This window comes from Strigops habroptila, chromosome 7 (genome assembly GCF_004027225.2).
Source record: "Strigops habroptila isolate Jane chromosome 7, bStrHab1.2.pri, whole genome shotgun sequence".
Taxonomy (NCBI): Eukaryota; Metazoa; Chordata; class Aves; order Psittaciformes; family Psittacidae; genus Strigops; species Strigops habroptila.
The window spans coordinates 62,350,891-62,378,705 of NC_044283.2; the positions used below are offsets into that span (position 1 = coordinate 62,350,891).

At 41.3% G+C, this 27,815-nt stretch overlaps 1 protein-coding gene across 6 annotated transcripts in view; it reads left to right on the forward strand.

The window, feature by feature from the left end:
* The window catches only part of NR3C2 (nuclear receptor subfamily 3 group C member 2), a 218,034-nt gene that overhangs the window by 111,253 nt on the left and 78,966 nt on the right, over positions 1–27,815 (forward strand). For all 6 annotated transcript variants that reach the window (XR_003992170.1, XM_030491507.1, XM_030491510.1 and 3 more), the window contains one exon: positions 15,311–15,450. Coding sequence is in view for 5 of the 6 variants with exons in the window: in XM_030491507.1 (XP_030347367.1) it covers positions 15,311–15,450 (140 nt within the window). In the remaining variant the exon portion in view is untranslated. The remainder of the gene's footprint in view (positions 1–15,310; positions 15,451–27,815) is intronic.

Sequence of the window (27,815 nt, forward strand, 5' to 3'; positions counted from 1 at the left end):
GATAAGCATTCATTGTTACTACTCGTCACAATGGTGATTATTTGGCTCTCAGACGTGTTGCGCTTGATCTCAGAGTTTCAGCATGTTGTACCTTACTTACAGCCACTATTTGCTGTTTTAGCGTTTATCGGCTGGGGGGCCTGGGCTAAGGTTCTTGTTTCACTGTACTTCATGGTAATGACTTGTAATACAATAGACTCATTGATCATGAAACTGGTCTGGTTTGTGCTTCCAGCGTGGCCATCACCACTATACATTGGGAGGTATATAATGAAATATTTTAGCAATTGCATATCTTTTTTTTTCTCCTCGGGGGGTAAACTTACGAAGGAAGCATTCTCTTTCACCCCCCGTTCCCCCACCAGCCTATTTGCAACAGCAATTGAGAGTTCTGAAGGTTTTAGATGGCCTTTGAGTACCCTTGAAACCTGCCTGCTGATTGTGCTGGGGATCAGCATGTTGGCAAACATACGGAGTGTGTTTTACCCACGGCCATCCCGTCGTAGGAACATCCTATTTCGTTTAATGTCAAAAATTCAGCAGTATCAGGTTCGAATCTGGTCTAGGGTTAGACGACGATATAGGAGGACCACCAGGAGATTTTCCCTGAGGCTGGACAGTTATGAGTGGCAGGGTGTGTGGGATAGTATGGGCAAGTACCTAGGCCAGTGGGCCCCTCCAGTGCTTTGGAACTTCACCACTGAACAAGTGCAACATCCGGAAAAACTAGTAAAACACTTAAACGAGGTGTGCTGTCGTCCTGGTTATACCAGAGAGGGACAAATTTTGGCAACGTGCTGGGGCTTGGCCTATGCCTACAGAGCCCTGCTCAACGCTATCCAGCACCTTCAAAGGGAAAAAAATGTCTCTGGATCTGATGGCAAAGCAACAGACAACGCAGCTATGCCAACTACAAGCACAGTAGCTACTCAAACCCCGACAGCAACAGACAATATAGCTACTCCAAGCACCACAGCTACACCAACCCCAGTGACATGCACAGTAGCTATTCAAACCCCGACAGCAACAGACAATATGGCTACTCCAAGCACTGCAGCTACACCAACCCCAGTGACAAGCACAGTAGCTACTCAAACCCCGACAGCAACAGATAATGCAGCTGTTGGTGTTACTCAACTCCCAAGCACAACAGCTGCACCAACCCCAGCAATAGACATTGCAACCACTCCAATCCTAGTGGCAGACACTGCAGCCACTCCAACCACAGTGACAAACACTGCAGCTAAACCAAATGTCCAGTTTGTGACAATGTCTGTTGCCCCCGTAAGCAAAAGCAAACGAAAGGCACAAAGAGCAACCCGTGAAGCGAAGAAAGATGAAGACCCAGTGCCATTACTATATGCAACAGCACCTGAACAAGAGTTACTACTACGTGGGTCAGAGGAAGAGGAAGAAGAAGAAGAGGTCACTTCTCGACCCCGGACCTCAACCGAACTACGGAATATGCGAAAAGATTTCACCCGTCTTCCAGGGGAGCACATTGTCACCTGGTTGCTCCGGTGCTGGGACAATGGGGCCGACGGTCATGAACTAGAAGGTAGGGAAGCCAAGCAGCTGGGATCACTTGCTAAGGAAGGAGGAATTGACAAAGCGATTGCAAGAGAGAAGCGAGCCCTCAGTCTTTGGAGGCGGCTCCTGGCAGCTGTGAAGGAAAGGTTTCCCTACAAAGACGATATTACGAATCGCTCAGCCAACTGGACCACGATAGAGAAAGGCATCCAGTCCCTGAGGGAATCAGCCATTATAGAGATGATCTATCGTAGGCCGGATTCCAGGAACACATCCGTAGACCCAGATGAAGTCGAATGTACACGACCCATGTGGCGGAAACTTACACGGAGTGCGCCATCATCGTATGCCCACACATTGGCATCAATGACCTGGAATGACGGAGTATCACCAACAGTGGATTGCCTGATTCGTCAACTCCGAGAGTTCGAAGACAATCTCACCCCTTCCATCATTTCAGCTGTGGAAAAACTGTCCCAGGAGTTCAAACAATTGAGAGACGATTTATCCGATCTATCCAGCTCTCCACGCGTACCAACCCATGTCTCAGCTATCAACAGAAGGCGCCCTACTGCTCGAGAAAGAAAATATAGGAGGTACACGCCACGGGCCACCCTATGGTTTTACCTGCGGGATCATGGAGAAGACATGAGAAAGTGGGATGGAAAACCTACTTCAGCTCTGGAGCAACGGGTGCGTGAACTGAAGAGGAGAACAATGGTCAAGGATGATCCTCCCAGGAAAGCTGCTGCTCCAGTCTCTGGCGAGCAGTTTCCCAGATGGAGCGAAAGAGCTGATTTTACTCCAGCTCCTGTGATAAGGAATACTAATCCCTTTCTACAAGACAGAAGTGGAGAATTTTGTGATCACTATTAGAGGGGCCCTGCCTCCAGCCAGGTGGAGGAGAGGGATAATCGGGTTTACTGGACTGTGTGGATCAGATGGCCTGGCACATCAGTCCCACAGAAGTATAAGGCTCTAGTAGATACCGGTGCACAGTGTACTCTGATGCCATCAAGGTATCAAGGGGTGAAACCCATTTCTATTTCTGGAGTGACAGGAGGATCCCAAGCGTTAACTATGCTGGAAGCTGAAATCAGCCTGACTGGGAGGAAGTGGCAAAAGCACCCCATTGTAACTGGTCCAGGGGCTCCATGCATCCTTGGCATAGACTATCTCAGGAGAGGGTATTTCAAAGACCCAAAAGGGTATAGATGGGCTTTTGGTATCGCTGCCTTGGAGACAGAGGAAATTAAGCAGCTGTCCACCTTACCCGGTCTCTCAGAGGATCCTTCTGTTGTGGGGTTGCTGAAGGTCGAAGAACAACAAGTGCCAATTGCGACCACAACAGTGCACCGGCGGCAATATCGCACCAACCGAGACTCCTTGATTCCCATCCATAAGCTGATCCGCAGACTGGAGAGCCAAGGAGTGATCAGCAGGACCCGCTCACCCTTTAATAGCCCCATATGGCCAGTGCAAAAGTCTAATGGAGAGTGGAGATTAACAGTAGACTATCGTGGCCTGAACGAAGTCACACCACCATTGAGTGCTGCCGTACCGGACATGTTAGAACTTCAGTATGAACTGGAGTCAAAGGCAGCCAAGTGGTATGCCACAATTGACATTGCCAATGCATTTTTCTCAATCCCTTTGGCAGCAGAATGCAGGCCACAGTTTGCTTTCACTTGGAGGGGCGTCCAGTACACTTGGAACCGACTGCCCCAGGGGTGGAAACACAGCCCTACCATCTGCCATGGATTGATCCAGACTGCACTGGAACAGGGGCAAGCTCCAGAACACCTGCAATACATTGATGACATCATCGTGTGGGGTGATACAGCGGAAGAAGTTTTTGAGAAAGGGAGGAAAATAATCCAAATCCTGCTGAAGGCCGGTTTTGCCATAAAACGGAATAAGGTCAAGGGACCTGCACAGGAGATTCAATTTTTGGGAATAAAATGGCAAGATGGACGCCGCCAGATCCCCACAGACGTGATCAACAAGATAACAGCAATGTCTCCACCAACTAACAAGAAAGAAACACAAGCTTTCTTAGGTGTTGTGGGGTTCTGGAGAATGCACATCCCAAATTACAGTCTGATTGTAAGCCCTCTCTACCACGTGACCCGGAAGAAGAATGATTTCAAATGGGGCCCTGAGCAACAACAAGCCTTTGAACAAATTAAACGAGAAATAGTTCATGCAGTAGCCCTTGGACCAGTCCGGGCCGGGCCAGATGTGAAAAATGTACTCTATACCGCAGCTGGGGAGAATGGTCCTACCTGGAGCCTCTGGCAGAAAGCTCCAGGGGAGACTCGAGGTCGACCCCTTGGCTTTTGGAGTCGGGGATATAAAGGATCCGAGGCCAGCTACACTCCCACTGAAAAAGAGATACTGGCAGCCTATGAAGGGGTTCGAGCTGCCTCAGAAGTGATCGGAACTGAAGCGCAGCTCCTCCTGGCACCCCGGTTGCCTGTGCTGGGCTGGATGTTCAAAGGCAGGGTCTCCTCTACACATCATGCAACTGATGCTACATGGAGTAAGTGGGCCGCACTAATTACACAACGAGCTCGAATAGGAAATCCCAGTCGTCCAGGAATTCTAGAAGTCATCATGGACTGGCCAGAGGGCAAAGATTTTGGGATATCACCAGAAGAGGAGGTGACGCGTGCTGAAGAGGCCCCACCATATAATGAACTGTCAGAGAGTGAAAAGCAATATGCCTTGTTTACTGATGGGTCCTGCCATATTGTGGGAAAGCATCGGAGATGGAAGGCAGCTGTGTGGAGTCCCCTGCGACAAGTTGCAGAAACTGCTGAGGGAGAGGGTGAATCGAGTCAATTTGCAGAGGTGAAAGCCATCCAGCTGGCCTTGGACATTGCTGAACGAGAAAAATGGCCAGTACTTTATCTCTATACTGACTCATGGATGGTGGCAAATGCCCTGTGGGGGTGGTTGCAGCAATGGAAGCAGAGCAACTGGCAACGCAGAAGTAAACCCATCTGGGCTGCTGCATTGTGGCAAGATATCGCTGCTCGGGTGCAGAACCTGGTGGTGAAGGTACGCCACGTAGATGCTCATGTACCCAAGAGTCGGGCCACTGAGGAACACCAGAATAACCAGCAAGTGGATAAAGCTGCTAAGATTAAAGTGGCTCAGATGGACTTGGATTGGCAACATAAGGGTGAATTATTTTTAGCCCGGTGGGCCCATGACACCTCAGGCCATCAAGGCAGAGATGCAACATATAGATGGGCTCGTGATCGAGGGGTGGACTTAACGATGGACACTATTGCCCAGGTTATTCACGAATGTGAAACATGTGCTGCAATTAAGCAAGCCAAGCGGTTAAAGCCTCTCTGGTATGGAGGACGATGGCTGAAGTACAAATATGGGGAGGCCTGGCAGATTGACTATATCACACTCCCACCAACCCGCCAGGGCAAGCGCTATGTGCTTACCATGGTGGAAGCAACCACCGGCTGGCTGGAAACATACGCTGTGTCCCATGCCACTGCCCGGAACACTATCCTGGGCCTTGAGAAACAAGTCTTGTGGCGACACGGCACCCCAGAGAGAATTGAGTCAGACAATGGGACTCATTTCCGGAACAACCTCATAGACACTTGGGCCAAAGAGCATGGCATTGAGTGGGTATATCACATCCCCTACCATGCACCAGCCTCTGGGAAAATCGAACGGTACAATGGGCTGTTAAAAACTACACTGAGAGCAATGGGTGGTGGGACTTTCAAACACTGGGATACACATTTACCAAAAGCCACCTGGTTGGTCAACAGTAGGGGATCTGCCAACAGGGCTGGCCCAGCCCAATCAGAACTTTTACGTACTGTAGAGGGGGATAAAGTTCCTGTGGTGCACATAAAGAATTTGCTGGGGAAGACAGTCTGGGTTATTCCTGCTTCAGGTAAAGGCAAACCCACTCATGGGGTTGCTTTTGCTCAGGGACCTGGATATACTTGGTGGGTAATGCGGGAAGATGGGGAAGTCCGATGTGTACCTCAAGGGGATTTGATTTTGGGGGAAAACAGCCAATGAACTCAATTGTACGCTGTTGCCTGCTCTATAACACTTTTATAGCCCACCAGCTAGATATCTTCAGGTCACCAGCCATTGACCCTGACTTCCCTCCGATCATCACCTCAACAAAGAATGAATTTTGAGGAAACCAGATGAGCTCAGCAGTGACCAGATGAGTTTGGCGGTATCATCAGCAGGCAACAACCCAACGCTACGTACCGTCCCTCCTGCCCTGAAAGACTATTACAAGAGATGGAGCCTGACATCATGGACTGGATGAGTTCAGCAATTTTACAGGGATTGGTCCATGGACTAGGGAACGATATCTTTCTCTGTGTGTGGGTGTGGGTGTATATATATGTGTATATATGGGACAGGGGTGATGGTGTGCTGAGAGATGTGGGATCTGAGCATGACGTGAATGGTATGGAATAAGGGGTGGATACTGTCCTGGGTTCAGCTATAGCAGTCATTTTTTCTCCTGCTTAGTAGCTGGTGCAGTGCTGTGTTTTTTAACTTTCAGCCTGGGAACAACGCTGATAACACCGATGTTTTTAGTTGTTGCTAAGTAATGTTTATTCCAACCAAGGACTTTCTCAGTCTCATGCTTTGCCAGGGAGGAGGGGAAGCCGGGAGGAAGCAGAGACAGGACACCTGACCCAAACTAGCCAAAGGGGTATTCCATACCACAGCACGTCATGCCCAGTATATAAACCGGGGGAAGTTACCCGGAAGGCCCAGATCACTGCTCGGGTCGGGCTGGGTATCGGTCGGCGGGTGGTGAGCAATTGTATCCTCTCCCCTTGTTATTTCACTAATCGTTATTATCATTGGTGGTAGCAGTAGTGGTTTTGTGTTATACCTTAGTTGCGGGACTGCTCTTATCTCAACCCGTGGGAGTTGCATTCTTCCCATTCTCCTCCCCATCCCTCCGGGAGCGGGGGGAGGAAGAAGGGGGGAGGGGGGGAGTGAGCGAGCGGCTGTGTGGTTCTGAGTTACCGGCTGGGCTCAAACCACGACACTGCCTTATCTTGCCATACAATACATAGCAATTTATAATCAGCAGCAGAGATACCAACATTGCATGCATTTAAACTGCACTCATTCTATAAGTAGCCCAAATATGAAAAGTTAGAGCGAATGCGCTGTAAGGCTACTGTTGTTCTCCAGCTTCCAAAGTTGAAGGTTTGCTCCTGATAGGAAACTCCCCGTTTAGGTTAGCCATTCCATTTCAATAAATATGTTTATATACTAAAAAACATGCAGAACAAGTCAGTTTTATTTCACTAGGGCATTTGGATCTTGGTACATTGTGACAGTAGTTAGAGGAGAAAAGTGCATTGCAGAGGAGTATTAGGAGGATGTTATACTTCTCTGATGAGTAAATCAGTGGGTAAAAAGTAGATCTGTTTCCCTAGAAGGTAAGGGCTCCTCAGTTTCAGTCCACCAGAACACAGTTTTGTTTACACTGAAGTTTATATTTTTCTGTAGTCAACAGATTATTTTAAGGTAAAATTTGGATAGCCAGCTACAGTTCCTACTGAAAGATTTCAGTAGAGAAGGTCAAGGAAAAGTCAAGGCTTACAGTTGGATTGAGGGAAATGCTAGGTCCTGTCAGCATCCACTAAGGTAAATGGGAACTGAAGGAGCTTAGTACACTTGCTTCATTTTGTAAAATCAACATATGCCTTAAGGTTAAATTAAATACAGGAACCTGTTCACTGGTGACTGCAGCACAGGAGAACCCATCAGCTTTTATTTGCAGAAGAAACACTGGAATTTAAATGCTTTTTTGAGTGAATCTTTTTAGATTTGGAGGGGTTTGGAAGAAAGGATGGAGCCTTTTCTGTTAATCAATGCGCATCAGAGTTTGCTTGTTAGCATAATTAAGATCCAGGTATGAAAGTGTGATATATGACCCTTAGGCATTGCTGAATTGAGTAACTTAAGGTGAAAGCCGGAGCTGCTGAGGAAAGAAATGATCTGATTTCTTGATTTGTTTTCCCTTAACCATATGTGCTTTAGCCTCCGATTCCTACATGTTTCAACATACTGTGTATTTCTTAAAAGAAAAACAGAAATTGAAAATACGGGATTAATATTGTAATCTGTATATTTTTATTAGGGTTGTAGTGTTTAAAGTTCAAACAACTGAAAGTTTTCTGTCTTGGAATAGAATATCTCTCTGCTTTAAAAAAAAGCCAAATAATTGAGACTAACCACTAAATTAAATATACTATCACAGCTACTGAATTTTCTGGGGCTTGGGGTTTTTTAAATTTCTTAAAAATAAGCCTTCAAATTCGTAGGTGGCAAAATAAGTTTGTTTTGGGTGAGATACTGGTCCATTGCTTTGAATGACAAGAAGTAATACTGGATTGGATGAGTTCTTCATCATAAACTGAAACAAACCAAATAAAAGTGAATAAATGGTAATCCAAGCAAGAGGTTCAGGATCCTGAAGTTCGGTGCTTTCAAAAGTAATTAATTTTATAGTACAAGAAGATGCTATTTTCTACATCATTTTTCTTCCTTAATTGAATTTTCTGAATATTTCACATTGAAAATATATTTTCAGTGGATGTTTTTCTGTTATCTCTGTTATTCTAGTATAGAGAAGATGTTAAAGAAAAAATAATAGTTCTTTCCTTAACCACATATATTACTTACAGACTGATACAGTACTCCAGATGTCAGAGTAAAGGCGCACTGCTTCAGATGTAATGCTTGATTTCTGTCATCCATAATATGCACTAAAGCACACATCTTTCCTAAAATATTTAGACCTTGATCAAGATTTCTGAGCCTTAAAGCTTTTGTTTGGTTTTTCTAAGATTTAGTCTTAACAAAAATAATCCTAGCTGGTTTTTAAGGCTGCAGGTTTAAGGGTTGGTAGTGGCCATAAATTCCTATTGTTTTATTCAGGGAAACATAACCATTTCTGTAATGTCTGCCTTCATCTCCACAGGAGCAGGATAATGCCCTGAGAAGCTCAGCCAGCAGAATTTGCAGCTAGGTTATTTTGCAATTTCTATGCCTCTCTGCCAAGCATCAGAGGGTAAATGTTGCTCTGCCTGCATGCAGGACTGTTGCTGAGGTTCAGGGGTGGTTTGGTTTCAGTGGTCCTTCCTCAGCTCAGCGTTCGTGAGGTCCCATGTGACTGCCTTCTCCTCTGCAAACCTGATAGTTTCATCTGTGCACCTTTTCACTTCTCTATGCTTTCTTGGTCTGCTGACAAGAAGATTGGTTTATATAGTCTGACATTTAAGAAATACCATTTTCCAGTCTGCTAACTTGCTTTATGCAAGGAGTTATAGGAAAGAGCCAGGGTGCCTTCCTGCAGTGAAACTTTTTAAACAATTCAGGCTACACAAGGTGAAAATGATACTAGTCAAACCTTACCATTGACAATTAAAATCTGAGGCATGATACATGCTGATGGTAGAGGTCATCACCAAAACATCATTGTGTACTGATCGAATAATCTATTGCACAACTGTTGATTGTAATAGCATTTTCTAAATAACTAGTAGAGTTATCTTGGGCAGTGAAATTATTATTTCTATGTGAACACGTAGAAAAATAATGGGGGTAGTCTGAAGAGGAGATGGCTGAGTGAATGATGGCTTAAAGGAGAGCTGCTACAGAAGTGACCAGTGAATGGAAACAGTTAGATTAGCTGTGGAAACCAGGAAGAGTTCAGGGGAGTATTTGGAAGGGAAAAGAAGTGTATTTCTAGGGTAGCATAAACTTGGTAATCAGTCTCTTGATTTTAGTGCCTGGTTGCGAGGAGTTGTATTGCCATTCAGTGTGGGAGTTTCTTGTCTCCCTTGGGCGGCGTTGACTGGCTTGTGCATTGAGGTTGGTGAGGATCAAGCATGTGGGTGTGCTGCTGCAGTGGCATGACCGGCTCGGCGGCTCTTGGTCAACTCTGGGCCGCCTCCTGATCATCTAAGCTTCCTTGGGTGTGAAAGGTGAGCTGAGCTCTGCTCTCCATGCTCAGCCAGACCATCCATGTCCTCGTTGTGAAATACCACTGAAATAGGCAGTTATTGTTTTGGGCTTCAGGAAGGTTGGTTTCAGTATCCGTGTATGCAGAGTTAACTATGATGTTCTCATGTGCCAGTCCCCAGTAGAAGAGGACTCTCGCTGGAGGTTGCACCCCTTCAGAAATGAGGTGAGAGGGTAGAAGGAAGATGCTGGCAGTCCTTGCTTCTTGAATCTCCTGATTATTCTTCCCCTTAAAGTTGTTGTTTGGTTGTTGGGTTGGTTTTTTTTTTCCTTTTGGTGAAAATGTAATGCTCATCTCAACTTCTTTTTACCTTTGTTTTCACATAGCTTTGTTTATTGAGTTGTACCCAGGCTCCTTCTGTTTGTTTTACTACCCGAAAATTTCTGTATGAAAAAGTCAGTGATGTGAAATTAAAAAGGACTTACCTAGATCTCATAATAATAAAAGTGCTGGGAACGAATTAATTTGGGATTCATACTGTGGCTTATGCTTCTTTGGAGCGCTTCATTTTATCATCAGAGAAGCATCGTTTGTTTAAACTGTGCTCCTGTATGACATCTGGTTTGAAAAGTATAATAACCTATATAATCATCTTTTAAAATGCTGGATTATCTGTGGGTTTATTGACTCTTCTTTACAAAATCTGTTATTTCTAATTAATTCTTTATATATCTATCACTAAAGCTAACTTTCTGAGACACAAATGAGTTTGATGGCAGTGGCTAGTCAAGGTCAGCATTTAACTGCCAGCATTTGCACTGTTGAGGGTAATAAATCAGGCTTATTCCTAATCACATACCCTACAATGTGACAAATGGTAGTGGAGCCATCTAAGCAACCATTTTACAAATCATTTAGAAGATACATTTGGCATTGTTAAACTGCTCCATGCTGCCCTTGGCTGTAAAAGCATTGTGATAAAATATGTATGCTCTGTTAGATCTTCTGTATTTGAATCCTGCAGAGAGTGTGTGTGCGTGGGGGCGTGTGTTTGCTTTTTTCCCCCCTTTGTGTTGGAAATAAGGAGAGAGGCGTGAAAATAATAACACCTAACCAGCCTACGGAAACCACTGGCTTCTGAAAGCAGTGATGAGTAGCCAGCTTTGTGGCACTATTTTATATTTCCTGTGTTTGCAGTTAGAAGTTTATATTGAGAGTAGGTTGCTGCCTGCAAGAAATTTTCTGGGTCAACAATAGTCCATTGTGTCAAAGTTTAAAAAAGCCCTGTAAATATCAGAGCAATAGTTGTTAGGCTCTAATATGGATTTGGGTAAATGTTTAAACAGTGTTTTCACTTGGTCTAAAGTTTAAGACTCAATCTGCTGTGGCCCACAGATGCCATTAGATTTAGCATGTCATTTAAATAGGTATTTGAAGCAGGCTGATTGCTGTCCAGAGGCGCAGTTGTGAAGTTCCTGATCTTTTTTTTTTTTTTATGGTATCCATTCATATTTTGACCAGCTCTTGTATTTTTTCAAAAGAGAGAACAATGTATTATGTAAATAATCTGGATTATTGTAACTAAACTTCTCATCTGGAGCAAAAAATCAAACTGAGCTCAAGGAAAAAAAAAACCTCAAACAAAAAAACCCCACACCAACCAAAAAACCTAAAATGAAATTAATGTATGTATCTATTACAGTCAACTGAATTTAACACTTTGGTTTTACCTATTAAGTGTTACCTGCCTCTAACTTTTCCCGCATACCAGTTTACATTAGGATTACTTGTTAGAAATTTATGGGGTATTTCTGTGGAAAATTAATGAAAAGGGAAATATTTACCTTGGAGCATGCATGAAAAGCACTTTCAAAGTGGGTCTTTTTTAGTATAGCATTTCTCCCTATAAACATAGGTTATAGGGCTATTCTGATAAATTAAATATTTGGTTTAATAAAAGTGATGAATAAATAGAGTGTGTTTCTATGTCACAGACACTGGATATCTGGCCTTGAAATGAGAACAGAGAAGTAGTTTTGTAACCAGTCAAATCTTGATGCACATCTTGTTCACCATGGTCAAGGCGCTAGGAAAGGAATGGCAGCCTGAATATAGGAGAGATTCAGGAGAAAAAGTGTGACCATGCATGCCTTGTTGAGAAAGAAAAGCTGCTCAAAAACAAAAAAAAAAAGGGAGAGGGAGAGTGTGACTTAATCTGAAGTTCAGCAATATGATTTCAGCATGTTTTTTGGACTCAGCCTTTTATTATTATTTGCAGGTATGTACAAATACCACTTTACCTTTGTATGAGGTAATATAACAGCATTTGTATTGGTAAGTGCTTTGATGTAGCATGGGTGAAAGAGAACATAAGAGATGTTAAAAACAAGCCAAAAATTGTTCATTTGAAGACATAGAGCTGGCACAAGTTGGAGGAGGTTTAAGTACCAACAGCTAATATCAATGTTTCTTTGCAATAGGGTATTTGAGAATTGCTCCATGTTGGATACCTCTATTAAGAATGAAAATACCTCATTTGTGTTTTAAACTATGCCACTTTTAAACTGATTAAAAGGATATATAGGGAGTTAATTGAATTTTATTCCAGAATGTTAAGTTTCCACCTGTGATGCTGTGGTTGAGTAGTTGAATACATGCTCTGTATTCAAGCTGTACCTTCGTGTTTCAGCTATAGTCAAGCCCTTCGTTTAGAGAAGCACTGTAAAAAATATGCTATAGATTATGTCTTGGGTAGGCATTTAATAATAGTTGTGGATCAGCTGGTGTCTCAATGTGTCTTTACTGGCTTTTTTTACCCAATAATTCTCTGTAAGTGAAATTTTGTAGGGTAGCTTGTATCTAAAAAAAGGGTCTCCCACCTTCTGCAAATCCTACATGACAATTTTCAACCAAAAATGATACATACTTATATATATACTGTAGAGGAAGAGTTTGTGCATGCATATATGTGTGTGTGTATATATATATGCACATATATAAAAAATAAAAAACCACACAAACACACATACCCTGGAAACCTCCATTTCTCGACAGGAAGAGCTCTCCAACAGATTTACCTTTTTACCTTTTTTAGATAGTAAAAAAAAAACCCAAAAAAACCTCCCAAAACTGACCTTATTCAGGGTAGAAAGACTAAGAAATTTTTTGCTAGTCTTATGAAGAGTCTTATGAAGAAATGGGAACATGCAGCATCAAAATTACAAATGCCCTGAGACATTTTGGTGGCATGTCATAATTGAAATGTTTCCCTTCTCAGACAAAATACTGCTGTTTGCAGTGAAAAGGCAAAAAGAAAAGAAGAAAAGAAAAAAAAAAGAATTTCAAGGAGTTGGTTTAGTTTTTTCCAGGTTATTGACTTTTCTCTAGAAAGCAGACACCTTTTGAAGAATTCTGTTTAATGAGAGGCTTCACGTTTTTTGTGCAGTATTAAATGTGCTTGAGGGAGAAAGTCCCCGTTCATTGCCTAAACAAATCTGAATGCAGAGCTGAATACCAGTCTCTGCAAATCCTGAAGAAGGTACCATCCCTTAGGGGTAGATTAATGCAGCATGCATAGGTATGACTGTGACTTGAGCACACAGAACAAACTTTAACATAGATTTGGTAAGGCTTTCCTTTGTCTTTCTAACAGATGAGCTAATGCCATCACCTAGCAATTATCAAGTAGTGTGATGTTATGTAATGAAAGTATAAATAGCATGAGGACTAAAACTAGTAAATCTAACAGACTAGGGAGCAGACGAGCAAGAATACTATTTGGAACATTTTGATTAGCATCTGAATGCTGTCATTTAAGACGACATTTAGATTTGATGTTACAGTAAAGCTGCAGGCCAGGAGAGTTGCAGTCCTTGATCTGGAGGGACATTCGTGCTGTGCCCCTGGATAAATCACTTGGCCTCTGTATGTCTCTTTAAAGGAAGATAGAAAACTTGAAAAAGGCAAAGAGTGCGTACTTGAAATTTCTGAGGCAAGCTGGTTATCTTATGTTTGAATTAAGGCTACCTGTGAACTTTGTTTCCCAATAACTGACCGACAAGTAGCCTGTGACCCACAATATGAACTATCAGATTATTTCACCACCGGTGTAAAGTCTCGTAGGGTTGTTTTTGTGAATGTTTGGCAGCATTTAGAGAGATAACGTGAAGAAATGCAAGAGGTCACATTTACCTGAAGAAGAGAGGCTGTGTGGAAGGAAAGATTCTCCCCAGCCCTCCAGAGACGTGGGTGGAATCCAAAGCTTTCACCTCCTTCAGCATCTGGCACGTTTCTCTGAACGTGCTGATTACATTAGGGTGGCATTTCCATTTCCTGGGGGAAGAAGGGAGGGAGGAGACTCACTGCATCATGAAATACGACTTGTTTATGAAGAGCGTTGTCTTTTAGTGTTGCCAGTGGAAAATACTTCCTAAAGATACCTTTGGAGAGTCATGGTTTAAGAAGACCCCACAACAGAAATGCCCTGCCTTTTAAGAAGGTAGTAGATGATTGAAGCTGGGTTTGCAGGATGCATCAGTCTGCTGTCATAGCATTATAGACTGGTTAGAGTTGGAAGGGACCTTAAAGATCATCTAGTTCAAGCTGCCTGCCATGGGCAGGGACACCTCCCACTAGACCAGGTTGCTCAAAGCCCCATCCAACCTGGCCTGGAACACTTCCAGGCATGGGGCAGCCACAACTCTGGGCAACCTGTTCCAGTGTCTCACCACTCTCATAGTAAAGATTTTTTTCCTCATGTCTAATCTAAGTCTCCCATCTGTCAATTTAAAACCATTCCCCTTTTTCCTATCCCTGCATGCCCTTGTAAAAAGTCTCTCCCCAGATTTCTTGTAGGCCTCCTTTAGGTATTGGAAGATTATTATAAGGTCTCCCCTGAGCCTCTCTTCTCCAGGCTGAACAAACTCAACTCTCTCAGCCTGTCTTCAAAGGAGATGTGAATAATGGTCTCAAAACGCATTCATTAATGCTTTTTTTCAGTTGAGGAGTTGAAAGCCTGACTTCTTAATTATCATAGAATCATAGAATCAGCTAGGTTGAAAAGACCTTTAAGATCATCAAGTCCAACCAATCATCATTAAAGACCTTTGGTGAGGATAACATAATGTACAGTTAATGTCTGGCAGTACACTTACCTGTCAATAACAAGTTGGATTCAATATTTTGGGATGGTTTCTGAATCTCTGATGCTGCTTTTTTGGCACCTACAGTCATATGGAAGGGTCTTCTGCACTTGCAGAATGTAAAAAGACTTCAAAACTACTTTGGAAGTAAGCTTTTAAATTACAGAGATATGCCACTGCACTGGTAAGCAGGAATGCAGGCAGGAAAGTGCTGCACTACTTCATAAAGTGGTCTTTGCGGTTTTATTACAGGTATTCCTTAGCTGTAAAGACTTTAAACAGACAAACAAACAGAAAGGCAATTTATAGCTATCAGGTTGCTGCCAGAGTGGTTTGTTTATTTGTTGTTTATTTTCAGTTTTGATCATCTGCTACCAGTAAATTCCACTGCCCTTGTGGTAACTTCTTACATTAACATTGATATATTATGGGTGTCTTAAACAGACAATAAAAATACTGTGCTTACTAATTAAAGCAATTCATGTATTCAGCGAGGCACTGCCAGAAGGAGTTGTGGTTTCCTAATTGTAAGGTGCCTTAAGCAATATACCTGTTACAGATTCTTAATTGAACTTTGCATTATGGCCAATGTGATTTGAAATATTCATAGCTGTTTTGTTTTGTTTGGTTTTTTTTGCTGCAGCTCTTCATTGAGAAGTGTATCAACTGGATCTTCAAGACCTTCCAAAGTGTGTTTAGTATGCGGAGATGAGGCATCTGGATGTCATTATGGGGTGGTTACATGTGGCAGCTGTAAAGTTTTCTTCAAGAGAGCAGTAGAAGGTAAGAAAACATGAAACTGAAAACATCAACAAACAAGAAAAGGTGAAATACATGCAGGTTTGGTCGGTTTTTAATAGGAATATGTATATGCGTACATGGACGTATGTTTTCCTGTGTGTTTTCTGCTGCTGATAAAATTGTGTGGTGTTAATCGGGGGGGGAAGTTGAATGAACTCCAATTACATGTGGTATAATTTATGCAGAATATTCCAGGGTCTTTTGCAGCATACACCTTCTAAAGGATCCGTTGGTTTGCTTCATGCCGTTGCTGAATCAGGTGGCTTCTCCCTGCTCCAAGTGTTGGGGTTTTTTTAAATTTTGAATGGGCACAGATACAATTGATGTAAACTGATGCTTCTCCTGTACTGGAGGATGAATATGGTTGTCTCATGCATTGGCAGCCTTATATGACATTACAGTCCACGCAGGTCAGTTATCTCCCTGCGGGTACCTCCGGGGCTTTCTACTCGGTAGTGCATCTGCTTTGTCTTTCAGCAAAAGGGAAGTTGCTTTACAGTCCAGTGGTAGATTGGTGGGGAAACAGGAATTGATCATGGTGCTTTTCTTAGAGATTGTTTTTCTTCATTAAGGACTAGGGCTATATTTTCATGAGGACTATATTTTGATAGTTTTGTCATCACAGGAGTGTTTTGCTGACACCTCCCTGGTTGATGTTAATTATGGTATAGCTAGTCTTTCCTGGGCATCTAAATTAAAAGAAGTTAGCATCACTGAGTGCTACAAGAGCTCTGATATGTGTTGCCTCTCTGTGACTTGGGTTTCCAGGGTAAAAGAAAATGTTAGACATGTACAGACTTTGTAAACAACTTCTTCAAGTGATGCAAACTAAGTTTTTAATACCTGATAAAGCACAAGTGTTCATGGCATGCAAAGAACATAAATACCGTATAGTTTTTTTGAAATCTGTGCTGATGAGTAGATGTTCTTACAACCACTGATGAAGCAGTTGATATCTACTTACTGATTTATTTTCATGAAGAAAAACCTAAAAGGAGGAAATCAGGCTCTTAATATGTTGTCCAGCTTGAGCATCGAGAGGAGAGAGGCAGTGTGTGATGTGATTAATTTCTTCTGTGATCACTAAATCTGCTGCTGATGGCAATAAGGATTTAGCTCTTCGTTAAATAGACCTGCAGGGCTTGCGTGTCATTGAAGTCTAGACCTCATGTAATATCTTTTTATTGATTTATTTATCTATCTAGCATCAAAAGTGTCAGTCAACTTGAAATTAACTTCCCAAAGTTGTAAGGACATGGAAAAGGTTTCCCCCTTGTGAAAGCATTTTCTCTTATTGCTGTGCAGTAGCTGACCTCAATGCCTTCATTCCCTAAGTTCTTCCTTGAGTTTTTAGTTGCTTAATGTAATACATGACGTAGAGCTGGAAACCCTTACTTATTTTCACTGGGTGATTTCCTCTGTGTGCTTCCATGCCATTTATGGATCTACATTTACCATGCCGCTCACTTTTGATGTCCTTTCTGACATTACCTGGTGGATATCCATATCCAACTTTCTAGGAATTTCTGAAAAATTGCCAAGGATTCTCTTCAGGAGTTAACAAAGTAGCAAGACTATGTTTCCAAGCCTCAGAAGCCAAAATTATTAGGAAAGGATTACTTTCTAATCAGGCATAGAAATGTTAAAATTTATCAGTAATTACTGAAAGTTTACAAGGTAGTTTAAAAACAAACAAACAAAAAAAAAGAGAAAACAACCTTGTCATCCCTAAAAATTAAAGATAGGAATATTATTTTATTTTTAAGAATTTTTGTGTTAACGTGTCTGTTCCTACCAGTGGTATGTGAACACTGTCTAGACTTCCGCTTGGTATGAACATGACTGTGAGCTCTTAATGCTACCAGTAGCATTGTTGTTATGCAAACACCAAAAATTTGGCTTGCACTTCCCTGGTTTTATATATACACACATATATATTTATACATACACACATATATTTGTGTGTATGTGTATATGTATATATGCATAAAAGTAAATTGTAGAGTATTAGCCACAAAAGGAAATGGCAAAACCATAATATACATTTTGGCTCCAAACAGCCTGAAACTATCCATGTGACTAAAAATTTGTGTAGGTAGTTTTGTAACAAAAATCTTATGTAGAGTTGTCATAATTTTTTTACCCAGGTACATGACCAGTAAAACACCCCATCCTGAGATTTCCTAGTTTAAATAAAATATTTGTAGTAATTCCTCTGTATCATATGTGCATGAGGATTTTGTCTTGAAAACTGTGGTAGTTCAGTGCATGGTATAAGTAAAAAATCAAAGTGGAAGAACTAGCTTTAATGTAGATCCTAGGCATACCTGTCTCAGCCCTGAGCTAAAGCTGTGTTCTTTACTTAAGTGCTTGCGTTCTTGGCTTTATTGCAAAGAAAATATTCCTCTGTGAACATAGAAACAACTTTCTGGAGAATTTATAAATACAGTGGCTAATTTGTTTGAGTAAAAATGAATCGTTTCTAAGAGATTGTAGTAAAAGAATAGAAGATAATACTCAAGTTTCATTCACAGTTTCCCTGAAATCATGTGTATAGACTTTTAAAAGGTTTAATAATGTTTTTCCAGTTACATTTTACACACTTCAGATGTGTGTGCATGTGCACATGCACACACATATTTCTTACTAGTTCCACTAAACAGTCTTCAATATAAAGTGGAACGAGAAATTACATTCTTTCAAAAATGGCCTCCTGTTCCAATTGTTATTAAATATGGTAGGTACTGCTGGTGCCATTTGCACAGAACCACAGAATGGCTGAGTTTGGGAGGAACTTCTGGAGGTAACCTGTTCCAACCCTACTGCTCAAGCAGGGCCACTTAATCCTGGTTGCCCAGGACCATGTCCAGACGACTTTTGAATATCTCAAAGGATGGAGATTCCACAACCTCTCTGGGCAACCTCTGCCGGTGCTTGGTCATCCTCACAGTAAAAGAAGTGCTTCATGGTGTTCAGACAGACACTCCTGTGTTTCAGTTTGTGCCCCCTTTGCACAGAGCAACTCTTTTACTCGGAGGGGAAGAGGCTTTTGGTCATTAATTTCTATCGATTAAATGAAAGGTTTGATTAGTTTAATTTTGAAAGTTCCATACTGATAGTCTGTCAGAAGAAATGGTGGGGTGGAAATCATGGACAAGAGCAACTGCTGTTCAGGTGGAAAGCCAAGAACGAGTGCTCCAGTTGAGCATGTCCCTGCTTATTTCAGGGGGATTGGACTAGATGACTTTTAAAGATCCTTTCCAACCCAGACCGTTCTGTGATTCTATGAAGTGGGGAGTCAAATTGTGCCAAAAGCATGGGAACAAAGAGAAGGGGAATTTGGAGCAAGGGCCCACTGCACACCACCCAGCTTTTTGGGTCTCTGCTAGACTTGCTAATGTTGTCAGCTGCCTTGAACAGCTTTTGAGTGCCAGTTCCTTTGCGCTCCTCTGAAATACTATAAAACAGAGGGATTATAGCAGCAGAGAACAACTGTGTTGAAATTTAAAAACAAGAAACTACACAACAACAAAGAGACTAAAGCTTGCATTTCCAATTATAAATCTGGTAATTATATTCCCAGTGAATCTTATTTTTGGGGACTTGCAGGAAATGTCTAATGAATTTATGAGAAGGAGAGCTGTAGACCAGAAAAATATTAAAATGGGTTTATTGCTGAAATTTCAAAAGTAATTTCAGCTGGAATTCATTACAGGGATGTAAATTACCGAAGAGAAAAATTTCAGTATCAAGTAAGCATGAATTTTTTGCTGACTGACTTGATGAACAGGAGTCTGATATGGAGAAATATGATTGTGTCATTAATACAAATTTAATCGGCCTTGCAAACACCATAATCCAATAACCATGAAAGTGTTGATAAATGGTGTCACTGCAAAAGTTAAAGACGTTTGTATTTATAATACTTTTTTAACCTAGGATAACTGTATTGTATGAATTTTTAAATTATGAATACGGCCAATCATAAAGTTATTTAGTCTGTGATCAGTAATAGGGTCATATGCTGAAAATGCACTGTACTGTGAGGGAAACTAAAGCACCTGGCCAGTCTTGTCTTCTCTTTTTCCACTGAACCAGCTTTCTCTAAGGAGAGTAACAGGCTTGAAGTCAGAAATCACAGCTGTTCCTGTGTATGCTTTGCATTTTTAGTCTTCCTTTGTTCAAGTTCCAGACAAGTATGAGGTAATCTGTCCTAAATCAAAATTTATATCACTTCTTAAGTTGCTAATCTTTCCTTCTTCTGTTGGCTTGAAGGTAAGAAAAAAGGCATTTTTTCCATCTCCAAATAGTGCTAAAGACTGCAACAAAAATCACCATCTTCCAGTTATTTTGCATATTTGCTGGGAGATTTTTGGCTACTTAAAATGGCAGAATTAACAAATTATATTGTCATATAGTTATATAGTCATAGGGAAGCTTGTCTCTTTCTTAAATACAGATATGTGATGGTCAGTAAATTTCAGATTTTGCTGTTGATTTCTGCTCCAGGTTTACCTGTAATCTGGTTCTACTGTTTTCTGTCAGAAGCATAGATGTCTCATCACCTCTGAAGTAGAAGCACAGTCACAGCAACAGAAGTTTCTAAGGTTGCATTCCTTTTTCACCTGAACTTTTGTTATTTGCCTATTTAAAGTAAGGGGAAGTTTGGCCAAAGGAAACCTTTCAAAGCCTAATCTGATGTCGTCTTACTTAGTAAGTGGCCTCCTGGATATTGTAAATGTGCTGTGCACCTCAACAGGCAGCCTGGTAAGAAAGAAATCCTACCTCCACTATGTGTTTGAACAGCAGGTTATCCAAGGTTTTGCTTCAGTAGTGGAAGGGATGAAATTTCTTGTGCAGTGATCTGTAGGGACTCAGCACAGCTGTGGGAACTGAGGTTACCTCAAAGATAAGGTCACGGAAAAGAAGTGCTGTTCTTCATCTTCTTTTGTGCCAGGCTGCTCTGAAAACACAGAAACAAACCAACTTGGGCTGCAAGATCAAGGGTCCAACCCACCAGTCACCTTGGGTGGCTTCAAGCCTGCCTTGCCAGGCACTGAGGAAGATGGTTTTGCTGTAACAAAAGGGATACAGCAGCCTTCCAGAGACTGATCGCTGCCTGAAGGATCACAAGCTATTGGCAGCCTGAAAATTCAGTGGTAGATAAATTGAGTTCTTTGGCAAGCAAAGGCACTGTGCAACTCTTTAGCGATGGGCTAGATACATAATATCCCAGGGGAGAAGTGATATGTTATGCATAACCTTGTTTCAGAAGCAGGTAGTCTTCTTATCTTTTTCCCATGCACCGTAAGTGAAAGAACTTCCCAAGGCTCTGCACCCCCAGTAGAAAATAGAGAAACTAAAGCCTCTGTGTGTGCCTTGTAAATATTTTCACTTGAATTGGGGAGGAGAAAAATCAAGGTATGAGAATTTAAATGCTGGAATACATAGCTTTAGAATAATTTGCTTAATCAGCATACCTTAAATTTTTAAAAAATACTACCAATGAACAGGAAAGTTTACCTTGTTGATCACTTAAAGAAGCAGTATTTTTTTTTTATGCTTTAGAAGCCGAATTTGATACTTTATAGAAAGGCATTTTCCACGCCATTTTGTAGTGTGTGCACCCATGAATTTTGTAGGTCTGTATTACTAGAATTAATTATACATACAGTTCTTCACTCTCCACTCTTCTGTTCATTCACTGTAATGGAGTCAGTGTTTTTCCATCACAGGCTGCAATTTTCCTGTTACCCACTTTCATAAGGTCGGCGGCCTCTCTAAATTCGACATCACTCAGTATAGATGTCCATATGTTTTCATAGAAATTTCTATGTGGGATTTGAAGTTGACTCTGTTCCTGACCTGTTGCAAGAATCTGTTTTACAACCTATCAAACAGAAATATTAGGTGAAGAGCAAGCAGATGGGTGATCTGCTGAGGGCAAGTGAGCTGGTCAAATTCATGTAGCAGCTGCTACTCTTACTTGATATGCTATGGTTAATAGGTGTAAAATAAAATTTAAATAATTAAGTCGTTGTAGGTTTGTAGCTGCCACCAGCCTTCCATGCTTTCAGAGATATAAAAAGGACTTTTCCTGGTTTTTGCTCTGGCAGGCAGTATTGCTCAGTGAAATGAAGTCTTTATTCTTGCTTCTACTTGGCTTTAGTTACTAGAAACTTGAAGTTCAGGAGGCTGGTAGGAGAAAGGAACTAGAAAGGTTTGTACCCCATAACGGGGGAAAAAAAAAACAACAAGCAGCAACATGTGTGTCAGCAAGAAAAAGGAAAGATCAATAAAGGATGGAGCATGTATTACAACTGAATATTTTAAAGCTGGGAGAGGTAGAATGGGAGGAAAAGCTTTCCTTGTGGCTCTTGGAATATGTGGTGTGCATGAGAAACTGACACTCAAGAATAAATGTTTGATGCCTGTTAAATGTGGATTGCAACACTAATAGAGCAAGTATATCACGATAGAGTTTCAGAAAGGAGGGGGTAGGTTTGGGAACCGTCTAGGTGATATATTGTCTTAGCAGCTGCAGTGCCACAGAGAACCACATGTTGGTAAATGGCTGGAAAAATGGTTTGAAAAAATATTTTATATCAAGAATGCTAAAAATCTGCATTCATTCCTTTCCAAAAGCGTTAATAATTTCTTCCCTTCCCCAAGACTTTCCAACATTCGCAATCTTTTGATTGAAACTGTTATTTACTCTGTAAGCAGGTGTTGCTGTAGAGCAGGAGAGAGGAGTACAAGGATGAGAATTTAAATATGGGCTGCTGTCTAGCCTTGAAAAACACTTGCATGATGTTAGGAGGCCTGACTGCAACTATTCTTCTGCTCTCTTTTGTCTGTCTCTTGTTCTTTGTTTTACAAGTACTAATTTCTGGACTGCTTCATCTATAAAATGATACATTCAGTAGGTGACAGCCAGCCTGCACAAGCACAATATGCATTAAACAGAACACATGCAGTGGTAAAGTTGGTTTATCTTAGGTGACAGTCTTCCATTGCCACAAATTAAAGCATCACACAGGCTTTCACATGCTTACCTTCTACCTCCTTATAGGAGAGGAGAAATTTTGGCGTTCTTATGATGTGGTAGGCACTGAGTTGCAGTAATTGTATTTTACTTGTGGTTAGGTGTGTCTTAACACATCACAAGGTTAACATTCTGATAGATAAGAGTCTTCCTAGAGGTGGGATAGCCCTGTGAATGCATGCTGATTTAAGGTAGCCGCAAATATTTTAGCTAACAAAAGTTCAAAGGCCACAGTGATTAGTTTAGTGTTTTCTTAAATGCTTCAACAGACTCTTCTTTAAAAAGGAATGGATTTTTTCCATACGCTGCACAGGGGAAGGTCAGAAATTCATCTTTCAGGTAATAGTTCCAAGATGGCTGAGCCACTTGTGTAATGTTGTTACACAAAATACCTGTGTTCAGGTGCACCAGGTATTTCAAGCAAACAGGAAAGTGTTCACACCATCATGGTACAAACTATGCTGAGAATGCTTATGTGGAATATTGTATACTTCCGGTCACCAGCATGTTAAAGACATTTTGATTTAGAGTCGAGTAAACACATTAGGAGAGCTTCTGAAATTACCTGGGGAATAAAAAAATGTATCTTATGTCAGGTGACTAAATGCTTTTAGCTTTTTTTAGCTTACCCAAAAAGAGTCTGAGTTGGGACATGATTGCTGTCTATAAATATTTCACAGTTGAGGAATAGACAACTGAGAGGGAGGAGAATTTATTTTGAACTAAGAACCGTACTGAAATAAGAGCAAATGGGTAAAAATTACATTAGTTTGATATGTTGAGAAGGCTGTAAACCACCAAAAAGAGGACTTAAAGGGGTGCTTTACTGAAAAGAGTCAGGAGGATTTAAGTACCTGCTTTGAAATGGAATGTAAGAGAACTAGCTGCTGTATAATGTGATTTGGTTATCTGTGATTAGTGAAGGGGAAGCCAGAGAGGTCTCTTTTGGTTAATACTGTGTCGTGGTAAGGCTGGAGAGTGCATCTGGCTACAAAAATGAAGGAAGCAGGAGTAGTAAAAGAGAGGCTGAACTACCTAATACATTTTTAGGATATTCCACTTCTAATGATGGTAGATGGCCAGATCTTCCCAGGGATACAGTACTCCAAACTTTGAAAATTGATGTGAAGTGCTCAGATCATGCATAAGGCAGAATTGCTTTGTATTCATACTAGCAGGTGAATGTCTGTCTCCTGCAATGACTTTTCACATTTTGAGTTCAGAAAAAAGCTCAGGAGAGTGAAGTCCTTTTGAAATAACTGCATCCCATCCAGCTAAGCCTCTGCAGGTTTCCTCAGACCCCATCAGGTGACCTCATGCTTGGCTACATTTGCTGGTAATCCCTTTAAGTGAGAGCCTGGTTACTGAGAAATCCCTGGTCATTGAAGTATAATTGGTCTGGCTTCTTGGATACTGTGCTGCTGGGGGGGGGGTTTGTAATGCTTAGTATAATACCACTGTAAATGGATAACTAAAGTATGAATGAACATTCAAATCAGAGTTTGCAATTGGACATAAATATATGTACAAGATCTTCTATATCACACAGCATAAAACATCCTTAGTCAGATGCTTTAGATCCTTACAGCTATGGTGCTGCTTCTTAAGAGATCCCACTTCATAAAATGCTGTTATCTACCTGCTTGGGCAGCCTATCGGACCAGTGTTATAATTTTCACTTCTAGTAGCAAATAGCACTTCCCTTCTACAACCCTCAAAATTCAGAAAAACTTTAGAGCCTGAAAAGGCTCTTCCAGTCTCAGGCTAAGAAGTTAAGAGCTGAAAGGGGATAATCCTGCAAGATGCCTTCAGCAAAACAATGTTAGAGATAAGGAATTTTACAGTGTCGTGGCTGAAAGAAATTCTAAATAGATGAAACCTCAAAATAAATACATAAATACATAAAGCCAGAAACGAAACGTCTTTTTTACCTCCTAATCCCATTTTAAATAAGAGGGTGGGAAAACAGTCTCCAGACAAAAAAAAAATCACATAAAATGTACGTACGGATCTGTCTGTTATAGACAGAGGGAACAAGGCATCTGCTAGCATCTCGGATATAAATAGAGTGGGAAAAGGTAATGGCAGATCTCCCATTGCCTTAAAAGAAGCCAGGATTTCAGCCTTTTTTTGCAGCACAGTTTTAGGTTGTTGAAGGTTGGTTGGGAGTGCCTCTGTTAAGTTTAAAGTCTAGACTCAGACTGAGGCAGTTTTGTTAGGTTTTTTAGAAACAATAATGGCCTGTGGTCAGCTTTGAAGCCCACAGCTCTATTGTGTAAGGAGAGGAAATTCCGTAAGGCAGAATTATTACCTGTTTTCAGCCTGTAAAATTGTTTGGTGCCATCTCTAATGGTTGAGTTGGCAAATGCAGAGCCCTAAATAGGGAATGTAGGTCAGTCCGTTCCCAGCTGTTTCAAGAGATGGTTATGTGGGGCTTTTGTATGCACCTTGTCCACACTAAGAGCAAGCAGAAACAAACAGGCTTCTGTTTGGTCTCCTCACGGGTCAGGTGAAAGGCTGCCAGGAGCTGCTGACACCATATTGAGGAGCTCCATACCTACTGCAGAACTGATGCCATGGCTTGGGCAGCTCTTGGAGTGGCCAGTACATGAGCTTTCTCTGTAGGGTGTATGTCACCTGCAGTTGTGTGATGTAGGCATAGCTGAAGCCTAAAGTCTGTGTTTAAGTTGTGCACGCAGCAGATGAGAGCGTGTGCTCGGGATTCGTGCGTGCTGTGGTTCCTGCATCAGTAAAGCTTACTGATGTCTTGTTCATGGGCAGCACGACAGACTCTTTCTTCTCACGTTTGAGTTTCCAGTGGCAGGGCCACCTGAGGCTATTGTTGTCCTCTCCTGCCCATTTCTGCTTCTCTGTATGGGTTCTTATATTAGGTGTAGTGGTGGGTTTCAGGGGGGCTTGAGCTTCTTGGGATGTTTTTAGCTTGCTATTTTAAAAATTAGTTGGGGGGGGGGGGAAGTTTGCAAAATCACGACTAAATATGAAAATAATGAATGCCAGTGGCCTGTGTGGTCTTTGTTCCTCTGCACCACATGTAATGATTTCTAATTGAGCCTTAATTACACAATCACATACAACTTCTTCCATTAGACCTCTGCCTTGTTCATTGAACAGATTGGATAACATTCAATTAATGAGCAGCTATTCAATATCTTGTATTCTTCTCATTGCTCAATGTATGGTCCTGTGCCTTCAACTGCTGATTGCTATTCATCCCTTGCTCAGAATACATAATTACTCATTTCTGACGGAGCTTTTCTGTGGTGCTCATCACTATAATATCTAAGTGCTTCACAAACATTGTTTAATTTATCCTTGAAATGCAAGATAAGATGAGTGGTTATTACCCTTGTTTTACAGTCGAGGAGCTAAGACACAGATGAAGCTCAGACATACCCACTGATTTAGGGCTCATGATTTATGATATTTAGAATCTCAGGGGGCAGAAGTACTTGGCCTTTTCTAATGCTTGGTATGTTCAAAGTGCAATTCCCATTGATTTTACTTGCAGCTACGATCGCTTAAACCACTGCAAATCAGACTCTCGATCTCAAGTTGAATATTCAGGAAACAAGGAGGGTAATTCTTGCTTATTATTATAAAGTAAGTCCATGGAAAAGGAGGTGCAGTCCTGTTCTCCAGGATGCAGTTCAACTGCCTCAGGCATTGACTTTCTCTCTCTCTCTTTCTTCTTTAAATATCTATAATCCTTTATGTACTTCTTTTTTTTTTCCAGTAGTATGTGAATGTGAACTCCAAGGATAAGAGTCCTGATTCATCCTGTATCGCCATCGATACTGTCCCCAGGATAAGATAAAGGTCTGGCAAGGTGGGACTGGGGGTTTAGAAGTAAGACGCAAATGCAGTTAGAGACTTCTGTTAACCTGTTGTGAAGATCAGAATTCAGGGTTTGAGGTGCTGGGAAGTCTGAGACTTCTTAACCTGTTCAGTGACAGCAACCAGAGGAGATTCCTAGGTGGTGGTCATGCGCAGGAAATACTGATGATGGTGGCACTTCCTAAATAGTGACAAGCGGCCTCAACATCTTAGGAGCTGTGCCTAAACCATTTGACTGCAGTGAATTTGGGAAGGCTGTAATCCAGCTTCTCTAGTACATACTGATACTTGCATTAAAGAGAGTTTATGTTATGGATCCTCAAATTCGTCCTTTCTTACCTTTGTTCACACAATACATCCCAACATGGTTAACATTTCGGTCAACCTTTACACTGTATAATTCTTCTGCACAGGTTACTGAAACGCATCATTATGGTGTGATTCATTTACCATCTTTTCTGAATATGCTGCAGATGTTTTGCAGTATACATTTTAGAAGCTACACTTTTCTTCCTGTTGTTTTGTTTCAAGCTTCCTCGGGTAAAACTTCATCTATAGCATTTCTTCGGTTATAGCATTTCTTTGGTTATAGCATTTTTTTGGTATGGAAGATATGCCTTAATCACTTCATGCCTTTAGGTCTATCAAAAGCTGTGCTAATGTGCATATAGTGTATGAAAAGCGCACCATTTTGCGTGGATTAACTTTGTCCAAGTGAGAGAGTAGTCACGGAATTGCTAGATTGAAGAGACCTCTGGAGATTATCTAATCCAACCCTCCTGCTCAGAGCAGCTGGCTCAGCTTTGTATCCAGGTGGGTCCATCTACATATTTTCTTCAGCGGTACACCAGATGACCAGTAAGAAGAGCAGAAATCTGTAATGGAATTACTGGTTTAAGCAGTAGGTTTTTATGTTTCTTGAAACTACTCAATGCCTCGTACCTGAAAAAGAATATCTGAAGAAATTCAAAAGGACTAAATAAATGCCTCAGAAAATAAATGTGAAAGGTTATATTTTAGGAGTTTATTCTAGAGATTTAGAACGTAGGCTGACTTTCAAGTCACAGGGTGAGAAAAATACCAAAATGGAAATACCCTCTCTGGAATAGAAAGACAGATGCATTATTTTAAAACACAATGTGATGTCTCTAAAACAGAAAACCAGTATTATACTGGTTTAGATGAAAATTGGGTTTCTTTGAAACTTTTGGTACCATTCTTGTAAGATGCCAAGAAAAGGCTTTCCCATTTGTGTGCTACTGGCTATTCTGCTAAATAGAGTATTTTGAATACTGTGTAATCCAATACACAGTTTCACACCTTTTCCAGAAAAGGTGTCATTACTATCAGTGTTAATGCAGTTGTAGCAGATTTCTACATCTTGTCTCACTTGCCTTTAGTTCTTTTTGATTCTTGCTGAAAACTGTATCCAGAATAGTGGATTTTT